This window comes from Corylus avellana, chromosome 11 (assembly GCF_965113065.1).
Source record: "Corylus avellana chromosome 11, dhCorAvel1.hap1.2, whole genome shotgun sequence".
In the NCBI taxonomy this organism is placed as follows: domain Eukaryota; kingdom Viridiplantae; phylum Streptophyta; class Magnoliopsida; order Fagales; family Betulaceae; genus Corylus; species Corylus avellana.
Window position 1 is genome coordinate 17,026,473 of NC_142500.1, and position 16,444 is coordinate 17,042,916.

Here is a 16,444-nt window from a genome sequence, read left to right on the forward strand (position 1 = left end):
AACTACAATTGGGATATGTGTTCCATCAATGGCACCGACACAGTCCTAAAATACACATGTCATTAAATTTTAGATACTTATTAAGCTACTTTAACAAAATGTAAGCACACATTGAGCAATATTGATAAACAAATAAAATAAGTACCTTAAAATGTGGCCAATACAATGGATTGTGCCGAATTTTTTTGGGAACTTCACTGAAGGTGGGATCAGAAGGTTTGATGAGATCCATTGCCATTAGGTTAAGCGCTTTCAGAACTGTATGAAAATGTCTATGTATAGTCTCACCAGAATGTTGGAACCTTTCTTGAACCATTCTATTACATGATCCTTGTGCTAGAATAAACAAACATATACCTACTGACTCTTCTAGTCTAATATGCCTCGTGTGCTGAAGTCCATATGTATGTTGCAGAACATTACATAATTGAAAGAAAATACGTGGTTTCATTCTAAACATATCATGACATATAGTCTCATTTCCAGTCATCATATGTATCAACCACCTATATCCAGTTTCTTTAGAATTTCTACAAGGTTGTTTATCAATGTATTTAATGGCATACGTCACTACTGCACGACATCCAGCAAAAACAAGATGGTAAAATTCATCATCACTATTTTCATCATCATCATTCTCATCATTATCATGAAAATGATCATCATTACCATAATCCATATAATCATCATAGTCCATGTGAGTGATACCTAAAAAATATTAACAATTAATAAGATAAAACACATAAAACTATCTTTTAAAGAAATTGTTCAACAATCACATTTATCAAATTTGCATTATTCAAATATAAAATAACATAAGTCATATCAAGTGGATAAACTAAAATTACATTGCCCAAATGTAATAATAATAATAAAAAAAAAACACATAGTTCAAACATCCCAACACCGAAAATAACAAGTGTCTTATTGCAAATTTATCCACTTGCTAATCAAGTAAAGAAATGGCGGTTGTCTATCAATTTCGCTTCATCTTTTAGAAACCTAAGTTACAAATGTGGTTTTTCCAACACAGCGAACACCTCTCTCTTTTCTTTATTCTGAAAGATATGTGCTGCCATACGATGGAAATCAGAACCCTCCTCAACACCATCCAAGGTGCACACACGCTTCAAGACATCACGAATACTATTACTTGAATTTGCTTGACTTGTGGCCTTTAACTCAACAGCATTATTTATTTTGCTGAGCTCGTGTAGCAGCTTTGACACAGTTCCTGCTTTCTTTCCTTTACTTTGCATGACAGTACCTACTCGCTTCTTTCTCATTTCTTGGGGAGGCTGTGTAGGATTAGGTGGTTGTGTAGGATTATGTGGCTCTGTAGGTTTAGCTGTTTGTGTAGAATTAGATGGCTGTGTAGGATTAGGTGTCTGTGTAAGACTAAGTGTCTCAATATCATCATGATTGTATTGAGGACTCAACTCACTAGACGAGTCATCTGACACCTCCACAGGAGTCTCAAAATTTGTAGGTTAACAACCTGAAGAGGGAGTCCATGCACTTTCTCCAGTAGCCGCAGTGTCTCTGAACATTATGTCTAATAAATGAAGGTTATCTAAACCTTTTTCCCGGAATTTTGAAGCCTCAGGAACCTCCTACATAATTAAAATACTTATATTAATAACTAAAAATACAAACTATTACTAAAAAAATCATATTAATTGATGATGAGAGACACACCTTTAACTTCCTTTCCCACCATTCATTCGTTGCAACTATTGTTCCTTTGGTTGCGTCCCATCCTAATCCAGTTTCACTTCCTTTCAATTTGTTCCAAGCAATCCAATCTTTTTTCAATGTGTCCCACTTATTCTTGAACTTACGATATTCCCATGACTTACCGGTCTTATTTCTAAATGCTACCTCAATATTCTTCCAACCATGTTTTGTAAAGTGGGTATTTGGTTGATTACCTTGAAACACCTCATCCACACAGAGTTCACAAAAGATTGTAGTAAATTGTGATGTCCAAAGAGCTCTAGCATCTAAGTTACTTTGTTTTGATTCAGGTTTAGGATTGGATATCGTATTTTGTTTATCCATCTACAAAATTATAATTTTAGAAATCTAGTAAGACACTAATATATTAACCATCTCATATACCAATAAAAGCAAAAAGAATTATTAACATAAAAGTATAGCATTCAACTATATATAAACCATCAAAGCTTTATTTTAGTCTTTACTTTTGTCATTTTTTAGCTTTACGTTGCCACAAGTTTCTTTAATATATAAATAATGTTTGAATTTATCCTTCACTATATTTCATATATGGACATGTGGAGTTGATGCTAATATTGAAACGAAACAGCACTAAAAAAAAAAAATTAAAAAGTCAATATTTTAAATTGTTACTGTGCAATGCACAGTAACGGATCACTGTGCACTGCACAATAATCAGTGCACAATAATCCAGAAAAATACTCCGGTCTCTATGTGCACTGCACAATAAAAAAATTAAAATAAAAAAAATCACAAAATTTCACTGTTTATTACCCATTATATATATATCACAAACTAGCAATACCCATTAAAAATAACACCGAGAGATGGAGAGAGAGGTCCCTCCATTTATACATAGAAAAAATAGACGGTATATATATATATCACAAACTGGCAATACCCTTTTTTTTTTTTTTGTGGGATGTGTGTAACACCGAGAGATGGAGAGAGAGGTTCCTCCATTTATACACAGAAAAAGTAGACGGTATATATATATATATATCACAAACTGGCAATACCCAATATCACAAACTGGCAATACCCATGTATATATATATTTTTGTGGGATGTGTGTTGTATGTGAATTTTGACAGAATTATTTGCATATCACAAACTGGCAATACCCTTTTTTTTTTGTGGGATGCGTGTAACACTAAGAGATGGAGAGAGAGGTCCCTCCATTTATACATAGAAAAAATAGACGGTATATATATATATATATATATATATATATATATATCACAAACTGACAATACCCATTTTTTTTTTTTTTTTTTGTGGGATGTGTGTTGTATGTGAATTTTGACAGAATTATTTGCTCCATCTCTGTTTGTTTGGTGGGAAAAATAGAGAAGAGAATGCAACACATATATAAAAAGGCACAGTAATCATACAAACCACATATATAAACAGTGGAAAGTTTTACAAAAGTAAATAAGTTATATACAGAGGAAGAAAATATTAAGGTGAGATTATTACCTGGTAGAGGGGCGGAGAGATGAACAACAGCGACGCACACTGCTACTGGGCGGAGAAAGGATGAACGAGACAGAGAAAGAAAAAAAAAAGAGAAAAAAGGGTTTTAATATATTTTAGGTGGGTATTCTTGGTATTTTTTTCATTCCCGCTCAAAAAAAGGTAACTATTGCGCCAAATATCTTTTTTTTAGAAATCGCGATTTTGTTTTAAATTCGCACTTTTTCAAAAAAGCACCATCTAATCAGCTTATGAAAATCGCAGATTTTTTTGCGATTTTAAAATTTACGTTTTTAAAATCGCAATCCCAAACACCCTAAAATTGCGATTTGGTTTAAAATCTCAGATTATTTTTTTGAAATCACACTCCCTAACGCACCCTTACTCTTGTAAGATATTTTGTATTCCATCTTGAATTTAAGTTTTTGATTCCAGCTTCTCAATTGTTTTAATTTAAGCTCTTTAATTTCATTATATTATTGTCATTACCGCCTCATGGCTGGTTATATATATATATATATACGTTTTTTGTTTTTTACTTTTTGACACATCACCAATTTGGTGACGTGTCGATATTGGCACGTCATTAATTAGTGACATGTCAACATTCTACACATCACTAAATCCCAGTAGTACCTCCTAAATTTTTGACATGTCACTCACGTCACTAATGACACATCACCATCCCATTAGTGAAGTTTTGGGGCCTTAAAATGTCACTAATGGGGAGTCATTAAAATTTTATTTTATTTTTTGCAATGGTATTAGCTTAAATTTTAAAAAAGTGATTTAACATTGTGACAACAAGTGTCATAACCACTCTAGTTGTGTGAGTAAAACTTGTGACACATTACAAGGAAATAAACAATTGGGTCTTTTAGTTTTATTAAGCGGTAAATACTAAATACCCCATTGGGGTTTTACTTAATTTTTTTTATCCCCCTTAAGGTTTATTTTGTATCACAAGAGGTTCTTCTGGTTTTGATAAAAGACTAAATTCGTTCTTTTGTCCATTGACCGTTAGTTGACCTAACGGAACTCTACGTGGACTAATTGGAAGCTGACATTTAGCATAAGTGGCCACATCTTCAGTAATGACATAGTACCTAATTAAATTATTTATTTAAAAAAAAATTAAAAAAATATATTTTTTCACTGAAAAAAAAAAAAAAAAAAAAATGGGTGTTGGCCGAAACCACCCCAGTGGGTACTGGAGGTGGCTCGGCCACCCCCATGGAGCCAAGGGGGTGGCCGAAACCACCCCCAATGGGTACTGGGGGTGGCCGTACCTTGGCTCCAAGGGGATGGCCGAAACCACCCCCAAATCACCATTCGGGGTGGGCGAGCCACCCCCACATATATATATATATATATATATATATATATATATATATAATGAAAAAATATATATATTTTTTAATTTTAATTTAAAAAAAAAAAAATTTAATTAGGTGCAACAACATCACTGATGACGTGACTACTTATGCCAAATGTCAGCTTCTAATTGGTCAACGTGAAGTTCCGTTAGGTCAACTAACGGTTAATGGACGGAAGAACGAATTTTGTCTTTTATCAAAACTAGAAGGACCTCTTGTTTGTAATACAAAATAAACTCTTAGGGGAAAAAAAATTAAGTGAAACCCCAGGGGAGGTATTTAGTATTTACACCTTTTATTAATTAATGAGGTTATTGGCATATTTTTTTTTTTTTTGGTTAATAACTTTTTTGAAACCTGGGTTTTAATATTTTTATTTTTTTCTTCTTAGGTTTTAAAATATGACAAAACTAGTACCTCAGATTTTAAAAAAGTACCGAATCAGCACTTCCAGTTTGAAAAATTCAATGGGGGTGGCTGAACCACCCCCAGGGGGTGGTGGCCGGCCACCCCCAGTTTGACCTTCTCAGCCACCCCCTTTTTAGCCCTTGGGGTGGTTCGGCCACCCCCAGACCAGCCGTAGGAGCCACCCCTAAGGTCAGATTGGGAGTGGCCAGCCACCCCCAGGGGGTGGTTTGGTCATCCCTAGGGAGTGGTTCGGCCACCCCCATAGAATTTTTCAAACTGAAGGTGGTGATTCGGTATTTTTTCAAAATCTGAGGTACTCGTTTTGTCTTTTTTAAAACTTAGGGGGAAAAAAATAAAAACATTAAAACCCAGGTACCAAAAAAGTTATTAACCATTTTTTTTAATCATATTGGGAAAGGGTTAGAAGTGATCAAAATACTGAAAAGGGTTGCGTTCCCCTACAATAGACCAAAACATAGAAATAAACAGGTAACCAGAACAAAGTAGGAAATTCGCCAAATAATTTATGGGTGTCAATACGGTGCAGCGGTTATTGCTAATAACCGCTAACCATAACCGCCTTAGCGTTTAGTAGATTTCACTTACCGTAACCGCTAACCGCTGGTTAGCGGTTAGTGAAATAGGCAACCGCTCGCTAACCGTTTTTTCAAAATTGGGCTTTTTTTTAGGCTTTTTTTATTAGTGTAGCATTTTTTACCTTCATTTGTTTTTTGTATTTTTTGTGTCTTCTTAGGCCCAATTGTTATAAAAAGAGCCCATATTGAAAAATCAAAAATATTTGACCCCAAATTTACATTTACTTGTACTTTAAAAAAATTTCTTAAATATTAAATCATAACTGGTTCACTTTAAAAAAAAAAAAAAAAAAAAAAAAACACACACATACACACACACATATATATATTCAACACAACATATAAAAAAAGTTCAACACAACATTTAAAAGAAGTTCAAATAAAACATATCATATACATGATTATATGTCATATTATATATGATTATTTGTATTATTTGTTATTATATAATCATTTGATTTAATGATCAATTCATCATGTGATATAATTATATCAATTATAGTGATAATATTACTAAAATTAGAATGATAAGACATTAATACTTCAATTGTGTTTATAAGTAACTAATTGTTTAATTCAATGTCAATTACTTAATTTGATATTATACGAATTACATTATCATTGTACATTAATAATATGATTCACTTGAATAAAGTATTTGAATTGTCATTTAATCATATGATTAAGTATTGATATTATACATTTATATTATTCATATGCATATATGTATAATTATAATTTATAACATATATAGACTTATAAGTTTAAAACATACATTGGAACTAAATCTCTAGGTACTTAATTGTTGTATTAGTATAAATTGGTATACTTATGACTTATGTCATATTATATATGTATACTTTGTTATTATATAATCATATAAATTAGAATGATAATATATTAATACTTCAATTGTGGTTATAAGTAACACATTATTGAATCTAATGCAAATTACTTAATTTGATATTATACGAATTATATTATCATTGTACGTTAATAATATGATTAACTTGAATAAAGTATTTGAATTGTCATTGAATCATATGATTAAGTATTAATCTTATACATTTATATTATTCATATGCATATATGTATAATTATAATTTATAACATATATAGACTTATAAGTTTATAACATACATTAGAACTAAGTCTCTAGATACTTAATTGTTGTATTAGTATGAATTGGTATACTTATGAGTTATGTCATATTATATATATATAATTTGTTAGTATATAATCAAATGATTTAATGATTAATTGATCATGTGATATAATCATATAAATTATAGTGATAATATATTAACACTCAAATTGTGATTTAACTATCTAAAAAAAAATTGTGATTTAACGATCAAATGATTATGTTATATGTATAAATATTATTATAATTATAATTATAAAAATATATTATATAAAAAGATGCTTAGCGGTTAGCGGTTACGGTTAGTAAACCCAATAACCTCTAACCGCTAGGCGGTTAATGGTTAATACGATTAAGCGGTTAGCAGTTAGTGGTCATAGCGGTTAGCAGTTAGTGGTCATAGCGGTTAGCAGTTACGGTTAGTAAACCCAATAACCTCTAACCGCTAGACAGTTATAGCGGTTAGGCGGGTAATGGTTAATACGGTTAAGCGGTTAGCAGTTAGTGGTCATAGCGGTTAGCGGGCAGTTTCTAACCGCCCACATTGACACCCTTAAAATAATTAGCCTAGTCCTCTCCAAAGGACCGCATAAAGCGGTTTTAAAAGTAAAAGAAGTGCATGAAGAGTCATAAATCTCATGAGGTTTACAAACCCTAATTACAAGTGTAAGAACCCCATGAGGCAGTGGCGGATCCAGAAATTCATTCTATCGGGGGCGTCAATAAAATATAATAATAAAATAATTTTTTTTTTCTCTTTATATATTATATTTTTATTGTATTATGGTAAATATAATTAAAAAAAAAAAAGAAGAAGAAGAAATTATATCACAATATATGTATCACAAAAAGCATATTTATTCGACTTCATAAATATATGTTAATTTGATATATCAGTTACCATGTAAGCACTAGTACAAAAGTAAAGGGAAAATACAAAATACAAAGGGCCTAAAATTGCATTCTACGCGGCCTTAGAGCAACAAAATCATCAAGTATCAAATCTGAATCAAAGCTTTTAGTAATTTCCCTTTCAATGTAGACAAGTAAACTATCTCCAAGAAACTCATCTTCCATTTTGTTACGAAGTCTTGTTTTGACAATTTTCATTGCTGAAAATGCTCGTTCGGTAGTTGCTGTAGACACCGGAAGAGTCAAAACAAGACTAATCAATCTATCAATAAGATAATATGTATCTGATTTTCCGGCCTCTATCAATCCTCGACATAATTCCGCAATGGGAAGACAATTTTTGTAGTTTCGGATGATTAAGCATATCAACTTCAAAATGCTTCAACTGAAATCTCAAAATAATGCTTGACAAAATCCCAAAATATATAAAACACACCTTACAAAAAAAATAACAATATTGTTTTTATTAGAATAAGATAAACAAAATGATGAAAATAAGAGATATATCACAATTAAAATGCTCCATAAATTTCGGTCAATCATATTAGAGTTTGCATACTGCCCAATTAAAAAAGAAATATGCATCTACAATGGAAGCGCCCCACTACAATCTATAAAATGAATAAATAAATAATAAAGTTTTTGAATTGGGGAAAGAAAAAAACAAGCAGTATTTTGAATCTTTACCATTCTTTGATTCTTTAATTTTTATTTTTTTGTGAGTCATTCTTTAATTCTTAGTTATGAATTAATGAATTATGACAAATTTGACCAATGACCATGTACAAAGAACAAACACAATGAAGGCAATGAAGGCTGTGGGGACCGTGGGTCTTGGACTCTTGTGCTGCTGTGCACAGCCTCTGCAGCAAGCAACAAACAAACTAAAAAGTATTCTATTCTTCCACTTTCTTCTTTCTTTTTCACTTTTCTAAGCGCTACCAACCAAATATATTTATATCCCCTAGGAACTGCATATATTTACAAACAATAAAGGCATAAAGCAAGCTAGCAACTGTTAAGAGGAGAATACTCACAGAGACTACAGAGTCGTCACTCTCCCACTCTCGATCTCAGACTCTCAGATCTGGACAGCCACAGCCAGGAGTAGGACTGGTTATTTGTCGCTAATCGGTGAGCAAGTGAGTGAGTGCTGCACAGTCCACGGTTATTAGCCTATTACAGTGCAAGAGCAGAGGTTTTGTTTTTGATTTTGGAGGGAATAACAATCCCCACACTTCAATGGAATTGGATTTCTCAAGTTGGTGATTTGTTTCGACAGCCGGCAAGTCTGAAAAGTGAAAACGAAACGCTCTTGAGCCGCAGGATAGGTTGGAGTCGGGAAGAGGGGTTAGGGATTTAGGATATAGATTATTATTATTATTTTTTTTGTCTTCTTTCTTTTGTTTAGTGTATTGCCTTGCTGGACCGCTGGTGTTGAAGAGTTGAGTTTTGAGAATTTTTTTTTATTTTTTTAAGGTGGTAAAAATATTTTGCAGGGCAGTAAGGATTTTGAAATTTCTTACCAGGGGTGTCCTTCAACTATCGACTTAAAATTACTTGTTTTTTTTTTTTATTTTTTTTATTTTTTTTATTTTAACCTGGGGCGCCCGCCCCTGGGTCGCCCCCCTTTCTCTCCGCCACTGCCATGTGGTCCAAACCTATTTGCGCTCCCAGCAAAGAACACCTCCCGAAGGAAGCCAATATAGGGAAGCCACTAGTCAGGGAAGGGAGTACTGTCTCCGGAAGCACTAGTCTCCGCTACAAAATTAAGCTGTAATCCAGGTGGAGACTAAAACCCATAAATCCCAAACAAAACAACAGGAAATACATGGAAACAAAAGAAAACATAGAAAAATAAATACAACAAGCGGAAATACAACAAAAAACCAAGCAAGTGGCGGTGAAAAAGGTGGAGGAGCGGTCGAAGGGGTGCACTATCCTGGGGAAGCGAAACACGCACCGGCGCGTGAGGTCCACACTCACGCTCTGGCACATGCAGTACTTGCAGCAGATCAGATGGTGGTGGTAAAGAGTTGGGATGACGGTGGTGGCAGTGGAGGAGCGGCAGGAGGAGGCTACTGCCCAGGACATGAGGAACACGCTCCGGTGCATGAAATTAAGAGCTAAAGTCTTATTTTGTATATTAATAAGAGGCTAGACCCAAAATCAGTCAAATTAAGGGTAGAGTTAGGGTTTAAAACTCTATAAAATTCTCATTGTCTTTAAATTGTGTGACTCAATCTCTTACCTTTCCGCTTTCCTCTGTCGTGCATTAACTTCTTTAGGGGCCGGAGGTGGTGTGGACCGATGATGTTTTTAGTTCCTTTCAAGAGTCTCACGGCAAGGAAACCAGATTTGTCTTTGTCACCGACAAGTACTGGTTTGCTCTTAAATATCCTTTAAATTTGACTTATAATGCACGGCCTAGACTTTTTGATTAGTATTTGAAAAGCAATTGTTAGCTTCATGGAAATAAACTGAGTGTGGAAATTGGAAATTTGCTTACAAAAGCAATAGAAGTTCTTTCCCCGCAAGAGTTAAATTAATAGTTGGGGCCAAAGTGGAAGAACGTGCCTATTACGATCCATGGGCACGTCTATATCTATTTAATCAAGGAAGAATTGTAGCAAATATATATATATATATATATATATATTGGCCATATTTGATTACACAATTGAAGAAAAATTGCAAGCTTTTCTTAATGTCACTCTTTAATTGTATGCTAATATGGCAAATTGGAAGTTGTATTTCCTTCATCTATCTAAATTGTGTTTATGTTGTTTTTTATTTTTCTAAGTGCTTGGGACATCTCTCATGGTCCAAATTTCATTTTGTTTTATCTAAAATTGTAAATACATGGCAACATATATACAATTAGATCTGTAAAATCTATTTTGTATCATGAAATAATTTTTCTCCATTTTAAATGAAATGAATTAGGACAAGTTTAAATCTAATGTCATAGTAACTACTCATATTTATGAGATCTTTTCAATATATGACATAAAAAAAATAACTAATAAAAACTCTATATTCCAATAGGGTACTTGCTCAAACTAAGACAATCTCAAATTTGGCTGGTTATGGATGGTGAAATTATTTATAGTAAATACTAGATTATATACGTGAAACACTATTGAAGAAACATACAAGTCATAAGGAGAAGTTACGTGGCAAAAGAGAACCCACTATTAGGGTTGAAGTCACTAGCCCTCAACTGGACGTCAGCCCTAGAGATTATTCAAAAATACAAAAGATAATACTAGCATACATGGCCTCAAGGTCCAACATTTTTATTTACTGGATGCTACCAGAATGCCAATTTGTTCTAGTTGCTTGTGAGCTCGCTAATGGTCATTGTGTCCATTGGGTAGGAATTGCAAGCTTGGGTTCGAGCTGACAATTTTTGTGCCACAAAATGCATGGTGGGTCGTGACTCTGGCGTGTCACTCATGCAATATAAGGCCATTGTCACCACAAATGCCACATCATGCGCAATTTGGCCAGTTGGTTGTGGGAGTCTTTGGTCTAGCACATCTTTCAAAAGAAATTCTGCACTGTCTGAAATTGGAGTTGCTTTTGTTGATTTGGATGATGACAAGAAAGATAGGAGCTCCCTAGGGTGCCTACCCATCATAACTTCTAATGCCACCACTCCAAAGCTATAAATGTCGCATTTATCCGTAACTCGCATCGTGAATGCGAGCTCTGCGTATCCATAAAACAAAATCGACATCCGTATAAGGATAAGATAAACAATTCCTAATATGAGAAACTCTTTCTTCTTTGAAGGGTTTCTCCTACTCCACTAAATAAGGATCCCCTGAAATTTCTTTTCTGGATTCTAAGGAATTCAAGAGGGAATTTCAGGGACCCGATCCTACTCCATTACTCAAACAGCTACCTTTCTTTTAAAAACTATTTTCATAATTATTAAAGTCTATCCTAAAACAAAAATCTAGAAACTAGATTGTTAGCTTACCTGGAGCCATGTAGCCATAAGACCCAGCAATTGTTGTCCAGTTAGTTGTATTTGAACTCAACAATCTAGCAATGCCAAAATCTGAGAGCTGCGGTTCGAACTCTCACTCCAGCAAGATGTTGTTCACCGTTATGTCTCGGTGCACAATTGGAGGAGAACAATCATGGTGCAAGTAAGCAATTGCATGAGCCACACCTTGCACGATCTTCACCCTTCTACCCCAATCCAGTTCTGCATTCCCTTCCACCCCATACAGTACATTTCCCAAACTGCCTTTCTCCACATATTCATAAACCAAGTACATGCACCACCGACTGGCACGGAACCCATAAAGCTTAATGATATTGCGGTGCCTAACTTCTGTCAACATGTGAATCTCATTCTCAAAACTCTTATGATTGGCAACTAAGATGCTACTGGATTGTGACATGTTAAATCTTTTAATTGCAACAATTTGACCTGTCGGCAATGCTGCTTTGTAAACGCTTCCAAATCCTCCTTTTCCAATACAATAATTCTCATGGAAGTTTTCAGTGGCCTTCACGATATCCCCGAATGTAAATTTACCCTCTCTTCCCCATATCAGTGACTCGTCCTTCTCCTCACACTCTAAAATTGTTTTATTTTCTTCAACCAGGAGTTTGGTCTTCTGGTTTAGGAGTCCAGCAACAATGGTTGCAAGCAGTACTAATAGACCGCAGACAGGAATGAGGACAGCTAATAGAGTCGGATTATAATGCTTTTTCTTTCTGGAACAAAGAGTTTGTCCTTCTGCATCTCCACACAAACCAGAGTTTCCAACATAAGCTTTTGCAGGTGCATCTTTGAAAATGGTACTACTTGGGACTGGACCTGTTAAAATGTTGTAGGAAAAATCGATGGAGCTGTTGTTTAGACAAACCATGCGGGAAAATGATGATGGGATTTCCCCTGAAAGTTGGTTATGTGACACATTAATACTCTTCAATTTTGAAAGCTTTGCAAGGCTTTCAGGAATATTTCCTGAGAGTTTATTGCTGCTGAGGTCCAACAATGACTGCAATTCCTTTAAGTTACCAAGCTCGGATGGTATTTCACCTAACAGGTTGTTGTTGCTCAAGTCCAAGCTCAATAATTTACCACAATTCCCAGGTTCCTTTGGTATGTCCCTAGTCAAACTGTTTGTAGACAAATCAAGATAGCCAAGCCCACTCAAACTGCCTAGACTCTGAGGAATCTCTCCTGTCAACTGATTCCTGCTCAGATTGAGCTTGTACAGTCGGCTTAGATTTCCAGGTACAGTTGGAATTTCCCCAGACAATTTGTTGGAGCCCAGATTCAAACTTTGTAGTTGTGTCAACTTTCCAAGCTCGACTGGGATTTTTCCAGAAAGCCGGTTTCTGTCCATCTCCAAATTGGTGAGAGATTCACATTCTGCCCATTCCACTGAGATTTGACCAACAAATTGATTGTCACTAAGTGAAATGAAACTAAGATTTGAATGAACTCCAAATACATATGTAATGTTTCCACTGAATCGGTTCCCATCAAACCGTACTCTCTTTAGTTGTGAGCATTTTCTCAAGCACTCTGGCAATGACCCCGTGAAGTTGTTGCTATTCACTGTGAAACTTTTAAGACCAAAGCTATTGCACAATTCAGGTGGCAATTCTCCATAGAATTTGTTGTGGGAAAAGCCAACATCGGTCAGAGGACTATACTTCCCAAAGTCACTCGGAATAGTGCCAAAGAATTTATTGTACATAAGAGTAATTATCCTTAAATTACCGAGCCGAGAAATGGTGTCTGGCAACTCACCTTCAAGTTGGTTATTGCCGATTTCAAGTTGTTGCAGAGATCCCATATTTCCAATCTCCGGTGGGATTGTACTATTAACATTGTTGGAGAAAAGTATTAAGGCTTGAAGGTTTGTGAGCTTCCCAATCTCGGATGGAATTGAGCCATTGAGATTGTTGGAGAAAAGTTGTAAGACTTGAAGGTTTGTGAGGTTCCAAACTGTCTGAGGAATTGGACCAGAAAGTTGGTTGTTTGAAAGTTCTAAGTGCAACAATTCTTTCAAGTTCCCAATCTCGGACGGAATTGAGCCAGAAAGCTGATTATAATACATATAAAGATAATTGAGCTTTGTCAATAGGCCTATTTCCAGTGGAATTTCTCCAGTGAATGAATTTTCAGACAAGTCCAAGAGCTTGAGGTTTGTACAAAACCCAAACTCATAAGGAATTGTAGAGTTCAAGCTATTCATGAATAGGTCGAGTCTCGAGAGGCCTTTGAGCTTGCCTATTGAAGAAGGAATTCTCCCTTCCAATGAATTGTTGAACAATCCTATAGTTTGAAGATTGAATAATACTCCAATATCCTCAGGAATTAGACCACTGAACTGGTTATCTCCTAGATGAAGATATTTGAGCTTGGAAAGGTGTGATATCTTTGGTGGTATTGTTCCATTGAACTTATTGTAGGACAAATCCAAGAAGGTCAAGTTATGACAATCAAGTATAAACCCTGGGAACCCTGAAGTGAGTCCATAGTTGTTATAAAAGGAAAGGTTGGTCAACAAAGGCATGGCCGAAAACTTAGACCAGTCAGAATTTAGTAAGAGGTTTGATCCAAGGTCTAAGTAGTGTACCTTTTGAAGATTGGTGATCTGATATGGGATTTTCCCATCGAGATGGTTGTCGAGAAGACTCACGTATTGCAGTTCCGTTAGCCGGCCTATCTCCGACGGTATTGGCCCGGTGAGATAGTTGTGGCTGAGGTCGAAGCGGGTGAGGTTAAGGAATGGAGTGAAGTTGAAGTGGGCTAGTGTTCCACTGAGATTTGCACCTGAGACGGTTATCTCGGAGACTGTTCCAGTTGCGTCACAGACAATGCTTGTCCAATTACAAAGGTTGTTGAGGTTGGCAAGAGACCATAAAGTGAGAGGAGAACGAGGGGGAAGAGCGAAGAGGGTGGTTTTCCATTTGACAAGAGCTTCTGCTTGTGCTTCTGGTGATGCTGTGATTTGCAATGAAAGTATGGAGAGCATGACAACGTGAAGGAAAAGAAGAGGAGGCTCGGTCTTTGCTGCCATGCCTGCCTTTGGACTTTTCACGTTTCATTGGTTTTCTTATTCAATCTATTGAAGCAGAGAGTGATGGTAGAACATAAGACACGTCGCCTGCTCTTAAATATCCTTTGAATTTGACATGCAAATTACAAAATAGGGTTACATGTATGAAAGGACATGTTTAGCTGGATAGCACTCAACTTTCAAGGAAAATAATTTCAGTATCTTTATTTGACCCTATTTTTATCAAAAGTAGGCTCACATGTATGAAAAGACATGTTGAGATGGACTTTCACGTTTAATGCTAGCTAGACTTTTTGGTTTGGGGGTCATGATTGAGAGCACGCCCAGCGTGCTTCACCAGGCTAAATTTTTTTTTTTTTTTTTTTTCAAAAAAATTAAAATAATAAAATAATAATTAAAAAAAAATCACGGCCGGCGTGCTCTATATCTTTACCCTTTGGTTAATATTTGAAAAGCAATTAATTGCTTCAGTGTGGAGCTTGGAAAAATTTACTTTCAAAAGCAATAAAAGTCCTTTCGACGTCAGAGTGGATTCACATTGGATTAGATTAGCTAAAGGTTATTTTGATTAGTCCAATAAATTTGGGTGAAAATTTATTTAAATGTCGTTTGTTATTTTAGCAAACAAATTGTTGAGTTGCTACCGTCTTCATCAAATTCGATGAGGATTGTACACTCACCAAATGTAATATATATATAATATATTTATTTTATAAATATTTCACACTATTAATGTTACAATTCTAATCAACTATGAGTGTAAACCGCACTATATAATTGGTTCGCTTTCCGTTTGTTAAAGGCTTTAGAGGTTTTAGTGGAAATATATTTTTTTGATGTAAAAAAATATATATAAGATTTTTTTTTTTTTGGAAAAATGAAAAAGTTATGGATGTTTTGTATGAAAAAGTGAAAAAAAAAAAATTTTTGTAATGATTTTTTTATTTTATTTTAACAATAATAAAAAATAATTGGTGTAATGTAAAAAATAAGAATGTTGAGAAAATGAAAAAATTAGATAATAGTATCAAGTCTCAAAGGCCTTTGCCAAACAAAGCCTAGGAGTTGTTTGTTATCAATTTGTGAAATAATAATAATAATAATAATAATAATAATAATTAGTATAGAAAAGTAAAAAAATGGTATTGAAAAGTGAAAAAAATTTTGTTTTGTAATGATTTTTTTATTTGAAAAATAATAAAAAAAATAAATGATATGATATAAACAGTGAACCATGTTATATAAAAAGTGAGAATATTTTGATGTTGATTTTTTTACCAAAAAAGTGAATAGTATTTAGGAGATAAGGAAGGGAGAGAAAGTTATTAATGAACACAACTTTTTTCTTGGAATAGACTATTGTTGAATGTGCAAAGGACATGGAAGAATTGACCACTTGCAACTTTTTTCTTGGAATAGACTATTGAACACTTAAGACATCGATTATTTTGACATAAAATGATTTTTAGAAAATATATATTTATATTTTTTGGTATTTGGTGTGATGGAGAGTAATAGTCAACATAAAATATTATTTGTTTGATCTAAAAAGTTTCTTTAATTTCGTAAAATAGTTTTCATTGTTTAACATCATAAACCATAAACAATTTTTTGGGTGTTTGGTTCAATAAGAGAGAGTTGTCAATTCCTTATAAAAATGTCCAAGATCTTGTCTACAGGTAATGTGAGACTATTTCTCAACACCTTCCCTCATGTGTAGACTAATTTTTT

General features: G+C 34.4%; 2 protein-coding genes and 1 pseudogene across 2 annotated transcripts; all 3 read right to left on the reverse strand.

The window, feature by feature from the left end:
* Positions 1-950: 950 nt before the first annotated feature.
* LOC148583167 (L10-interacting MYB domain-containing protein-like) lies at positions 951-2,061 on the reverse strand (annotated as a pseudogene).
* Positions 2,062-10,809: 8,748 nt separating this feature from the next.
* LOC132165310 (uncharacterized) lies at positions 10,810-14,726 on the reverse strand. The gene is made up of 2 exons (XM_088511624.1): positions 11,641-14,726; positions 10,810-11,366 (listed from the first exon to the last, which is right to left on the reverse strand). The coding sequence occupies exon 1, from the start codon at positions 14,711-14,713 to the stop codon at positions 11,744-11,746; it is 2,970 nt and encodes a 989-aa protein (XP_088367750.1). The 5' UTR covers positions 14,714-14,726; the 3' UTR covers positions 10,810-11,366; positions 11,641-11,743.
* Positions 10,987-11,650, reverse strand: LOC132166740 (MDIS1-interacting receptor like kinase 2-like). The gene is made up of 2 exons (XM_088511597.1): positions 11,641-11,650; positions 10,987-11,366 (listed from the first exon to the last, which is right to left on the reverse strand). The coding sequence occupies exons 1-2, from the start codon at positions 11,648-11,650 to the stop codon at positions 10,987-10,989; spliced, it is 390 nt and encodes a 129-aa protein (XP_088367723.1).
* Positions 14,727-16,444: the final 1,718 nt, after the last annotated feature.